This window comes from Camelina sativa, chromosome 2 (assembly GCF_000633955.1).
Source record: "Camelina sativa cultivar DH55 chromosome 2, Cs, whole genome shotgun sequence".
Lineage (NCBI taxonomy): Eukaryota > Viridiplantae > Streptophyta > Magnoliopsida > Brassicales > Brassicaceae > Camelina > Camelina sativa.
Window position 1 is genome coordinate 19,339,667 of NC_025686.1, and position 5,626 is coordinate 19,345,292.

At 36.4% G+C, this 5,626-nt stretch overlaps 1 protein-coding gene across 1 annotated transcript; it reads right to left on the minus strand.

Moving 5' to 3' along the window:
* LOC104729712 (mediator of RNA polymerase II transcription subunit 37f-like) lies at positions 837–4,006 on the minus strand. The gene is made up of 6 exons (XM_010448705.2): positions 3,783–4,006; positions 3,180–3,447; positions 2,877–3,091; positions 2,547–2,789; positions 1,624–2,341; positions 837–1,536 (listed from the first exon to the last, which is right to left on the minus strand). Exons 1-6 carry the CDS (start codon positions 3,835–3,837, stop codon positions 1,029–1,031), a joined length of 2,007 nt encoding a protein of 668 aa, XP_010447007.1. The 5' UTR covers positions 3,838–4,006; the 3' UTR covers positions 837–1,028.

Genomic DNA, 5,626 nt, shown 5'->3' on the forward strand with positions numbered 1-5,626 from the left:
CTGTCAATCATTTTTCCTATTTTGAAATCACGACAAAAATATTGTATAAACATGAGCATACATGATGGTTAATCACGATTACATAATGTGTTTAACTCTTATGCTTCCACTTGTATTACATGTCTTTGTTGCGTTGATATACGATTGAGATTATTCCGAAATAAACCTTTAAAGTGGAGCTTCGTCCTCTCTGCTCTCTGCAGCTATAAATACAAGCCTTTAGTCTATCATAAAAGATTTCCGAAAAGACTAACACTTTAGAAAAAAATATTGTAGGCGAAAAGAGAGAAATTGATATTCCGACCTTAAAAATTAAGCTTTCATCATTCATCTAAAAAACCGTTCATGAAGACTTCACCGCTGAAATGAACGGAGGTATTTTGCAAATTCTTCTGATGTGTTTATTAGGTGATCAGTTAAAATATTTAACTGACTTTTGATACTCTGTTATCTGAATGTGATTAATGTAGAATTAAGATTCTAGTGATTGCATAATTTTAACTGATCACATTATTAGAGAGCTTGGCACAAAAGAGTTTGGTTCGCTCACTCGACACCAAAACAATCCTTTTGTACTTGGCTTGCCATGCATAACCATCCATCTACAGGCGACCCGTATGTTAGGCTTGGAATAATGGCTCAGATATGACTTGTGTTTTCTGTTCCACTCCCACTGAGACTCGAGATCACTTATTTTTCTCATGTCGTTATGCATCTGAAGATTGGTCAGCCATTGCTAAGAGTCTTCTCTATAAAATTCGGTTCACCACTGATCGGTAACAATGCATCTGATTTTGGATGGGAAAAAAGTATTTGTTATGAAGAAGTCAAGGGAACATAAAGAGAACGTCCGGGGAGACTAAAGAAGGGACGCTACTTAATCACTCCCCTTTCCTAAAATAAAAAAAAAAAAAAACCAAAAACTTACAAAAAAAAGCAAAAACAAAAAACGACTTTTTTTCTTTCATACTCAAAACTTGTCTCTAATGGTTTTAACAAATCAATGATAAAAAAAAAAAAAAAGACATCTAGAGTTCATCATGAGACTCATCTTCCTCCTCAGTTGTTGATTCTCCTCCTGCACCTGGTGCTCCGCCTGATCTCTGGTATACTGCCGTGATGATTGGGTTACACACTGCTTCTACCTCCTTGAGCTTCTCATCGTACTCTTCTTTCTCTGAGTTTTGGTTCTCGTCGAGCCACTCCAAGGCCTCTTTGGTAGCTGCTTCGATCTTCTCCTTCTCATCCCCTTCCAATTTGTCTGCAAGCTTGTCCTTGTCGTTCACTTGGTTTTTCATGTTGTACACGTACGTCTCCAACGCATTCCTGGCGTCGATCCTCTCCTTCACCTTCTTGTCTTCCTCTGCAAACTCCTCTGCCTCCTTCACCATCCGGTCAATCTCTTCTTGGCTCAGACGACCCTTCTCGTTTGTGATTGTAATCTTCTCTGATTTACCACTCGCCTTGTCCTCTGCTTTCACGTTCAGGATACCATTGGCGTCCACTTCGAATGTGACCTCGATTTGAGGGGTTCCTCTGTCAAAAAGAAGAATGATGATTATTTTGAAGTTCAAATGAGACAGATTTTACAGTTACAAAAGGTTAAAAGAAGTGAGAGCAAACCTTGGGGCCGGTGGGATTCCGTTGAGGTCGAATTTCCCGAGCAGCCTGCAGTCCTTGGTGAGACTTCTTTCACCTTCAAAGACCTGAATTGAGACAGTTGTCTGCTGGTCTTGGTACGTTGTGAAAACTTGAGATTTCTTGGTTGGAATAACCGTGTTTCTCGGGATCAGCTTTGTCATCACTCCTCCTACAGTCTCAATACCCAAAGTGAGTGGTGCCACATCAAGAAGAAGAATATCTTTGGTCTCATCACCGCCTTCTCCACTCAAAATACCACCCTGAACAGCAGCACCATAAGCAACAGCCTCATCTGGGTTCACACCCTTGTTTGGCTCTTTACCTTCAAAGAAGTCCTTCAATAGTTGCTGAACCTTTGGGATCCTGGTGCTTCCACCAACAAGGACGATCTCATCGATCTGGCTCTTCTGTAGACCAGCATCATCCATGGCCTTCTTCACTGGTCCCATGGTCTTCCTGAACAAGTCATTGTTCAGCTCCTCGAAACGAGCTCTGGTGAGTGGCTCAGAGAAATCAACACCATCAAAGAGTGACTCAATCTCTACACGGACTTGGTGCTGGCTACTAAGAGCTCTCTTAGCCCTCTCACATTCCCTTCGGAGCTTACCAAGAGCCTTGTTGTCCTTGCTGATGTCCTTCTGGTGCTTCTTCTTGATCAACTTGATGAAGTACTCCATGATCCTGTGGTCAAAGTCCTCACCTGCGCAGATCATAACAACAAAAGGTTAGCACCAACATCACACTAAAAGTAATCCCTCAGTGTCTGATACTCTATCTATACTTTGACACATGTTTTTGATTGTGTTTTGTTTAGAATATTTGGGCGATTCCAATTGCACAACACTCCTCTGTTCATAAACAAAATGTAATTAAAAACGATTCATTCGTGGTCACAAGTATATTACCTCCCAAGTGAGTGTCACCGTTTGTGGAGAGAACCTCGAACACTCCATTATCAATGGTCAATACACTGACATCAAAGGTACCACCACCAAGATCAAAGACAAGGATGTTCTTCTCACCACCCTTTTTATCCAGACCATAGGCAATAGCAGCAGCAGTAGGCTCATTGATGATTCTAGCAACATTGAGCCCAGCAATAACACCAGCATCCTTGGTAGCTTGCCTTTGGGCATCGTTGAAGTAAGCTGCGCATATTCAACACCAATGAACAATCAATCACCAATCCAGATAAGTACATGTCTCCGATGAAGGCGAATTAACAACAAGCTAACCTGGAACGGTAACAACAGCGTCCTTGATTTTCTTTCCAAGGTATGCTTCGGCTGTCTCCTTCATCTTAGTCAGAATCATAGCACTGATCTCCTCAGGACTGAAAACCTTAGTCTCACCATCCTTGATCTTGACTTGAATGTATGGCTTACCGTCCTTGTTCACAATCTGGTAAGGTACAAGTTTCCTGTCCTTTTGGACCTCCTTGTCCTCAAATCTGCCATAAATAAATAAACAAAAAATCAATATCTCATGCAAGTGAAACATACATAAACCACGCAAGAGAAGGAGGACAATGTAATTACTTTCGGCCGATCAATCTCTTGACGTCGAAGATAGTCCTCTCTGGATTAACAGCCGCCTGATTCTTAGCAGCCTCACCAATGAGCCTCTCAGAGTCAGTGAAACCAACCCAGGAAGGTGTAATACGGTTTCCTTGGTCGTTGGCAATAATTTCAACGTGACCATTCTTGTAAACACCGACACAAGAGTAAGTGGTACCAAGATCAATCCCTATAACTGATCCCAACTTGGTGGCCTCTTCTTTTGCAGTTGAAAACGCAAATAAACATCCTGAAACGTAAAAAAGAAAACTCCAACCGCTCAATACACCAACAAAATCAAAACAGTAATCTCTCCCAATTCCAATTTCACAAAGATACTACTAACAAACCACAACCTAATCTCGTCATCCACGAAACGAATCTCTAAGGAAACATCTTTAAACTAACTCTGTCAACGAGATCTAACCTTAAGATCGCAAAATTGCAATTCAACATTGTAAAACAAGCACAATCAAATCCAGTAATACGATCACGGGACAATGCAGAGGAGATTTTTACGAATTACACAGACTAAAGAGATCTAAATCGAAGAACAAGACAATTAGAAGATCAGAAATCACTCACCTAAGAAGATGATCGCCAGCACAGCAGTGCCGTTTGCTCCGAACGAGCGAGCCATATCGAAAACTTTAAGCTTTTGATCTCACTCTCTCCTTGTTTCGATCGTATAAACTTCGTTTTGAACAGAGCTTTTCCTTTTACTCTGATTTATTTAAGCTCCGTAGAAGAAGTTGGGACTGCCTTTAAATATAAATAGGGTCCAGTAGTGGCCGAAGGTGATGGTGAAGTAGTCGCTTTTTATGGCAAGACGAAGAAATTATAACTCATGTCATCCGAGATTACGTGGACCAATCATCTTACGACGATCTATAATGTCAGCCAATCAGATTTGGTCTTGTGTTGGAGTAATCGTGGCCGTTGGTTACTTCGTTTCTTCTTCTTTATTCTAGAACAGGGAAAAAAGCTTAAAAATACCTCATCTATTTTTTATTTGGAAGTTTAATACTTCGTCTTTTTTGGTTGGAAGAAAAATACCTCATTTAATTAAAACGTGTGATTTAATACTCAAACTAATAAATTTTGTTAGTTTCATACTTACGATTTTTTGACAAAAATAAAATTCCGTTTTTACCCTTACTATATCAATTAATAATTAATTTTAAATGATTTGGTATTAATTTATAATTTTATTTGAATTAAAATTAATAAAAGAAATATTAAATAAACTTAATTTTAATTCAAATAAACCTATAAATTAAGAAAAATTCTTGGGTTTACAAAAGAGTGATTAGGGTTTAGATTTTACAATTAAACGAAATTATATATCGGTTTGGGTTTACAAAATAGTGGTTAGGGTTTAGATTTTATAATTAAACAAAATTATATGTCGGTTTGGGTATACAAATAGTGGTAGGGTTTAGATTTTACAATCAAACAAATTTATATGTCGGTTTGGGTTTATAAAAGAGTGGTTAGGGTTTAGATTTTAAAATTAAAAAAAATATATATGTCGGTTTGGGTTTATAAAAGAGTGGTTAGGGTTTAGATTTTACAATTAAACAAAATTGTATTTTAATTTGGGTTTATAAAAAATGATTAGGGTTTAAATTACATAATTAAACAAAATTATATGTCGGTTTGGATTTATAAAAAAGTAATTTAGATTTACATATTATAATTAAAAACTATAATATAATGTTTAGAATTAATAACTTTAAAATTGAATGATATACAGATTTTGTTTCTTTAATTAATAATTTGTTTCCCTAATTAAGTGGGGATGAATCCAAGAATTGTTCATAAATTAATACCAAATCATTTAAAATTAATTATTAATTGATATAGTAAGGGTAAAAACGGAATTTTATTTTTGTCAAAAAATCGTAAGTATGAAACTAACAAAATTTATTAGTTTGAGTATTAAATCACACGTTTTAATTAAATGAGGTATTTTTCTTCCAACCAAAAAAGACGAGGTATTAAACTTCCAAATAAAAAATAGATGGAGTATTTTTAACTTCTAGACAATGGGCTTCTTTTTTTTTTTAATGGGCCCAGTCAGCCTCTTCTATTTAATTGTTTACGCAACAACAAAATTCACTAATTCACAATTGAGAAATAATTATTAATTGTATTTTGTATTGTACTGTTTTTTTCCCACTTATTATACTAGAAATACCCTAGACTAACACCCTTTTGGATTTTTTTTTCTAAAATTAGCATACAAGTTGAAATATTCCAAAACTAGCATTTTTTAATATTAAGTAATTAATAGAGAGAAATATTATTATTTAAAAAAACTCAAAAAAATCAAAACCCGAATTCTCTTTCATTTCTCTCCGGCGAAATTTGATGAATTTTTCGATCTGAGATCTTCATTTCTGATCTCACATTTTCCCGTGAAGCTT

Coding starts and splice junctions, on each gene's coding strand:
- LOC104729712 (XM_010448705.2), bottom strand. CDS start 3,837: ATGGCTCGCTCGTTCGGAGCAAACGGCACTGCTGTGCTGGCGATCATC. Junction 3,092..3,179: donor AAGAGATTGATCGGCCGAAA/GTAATTACATTG, acceptor TATTTATGGCAG/ATTTGAGGACAAGGAGGTCC. Junction 1,537..1,623: donor GGAATCCCACCGGCCCCAAG/GTTTGCTCTCAC, acceptor TCTTTTTGACAG/AGGAACCCCTCAAATCGAGG.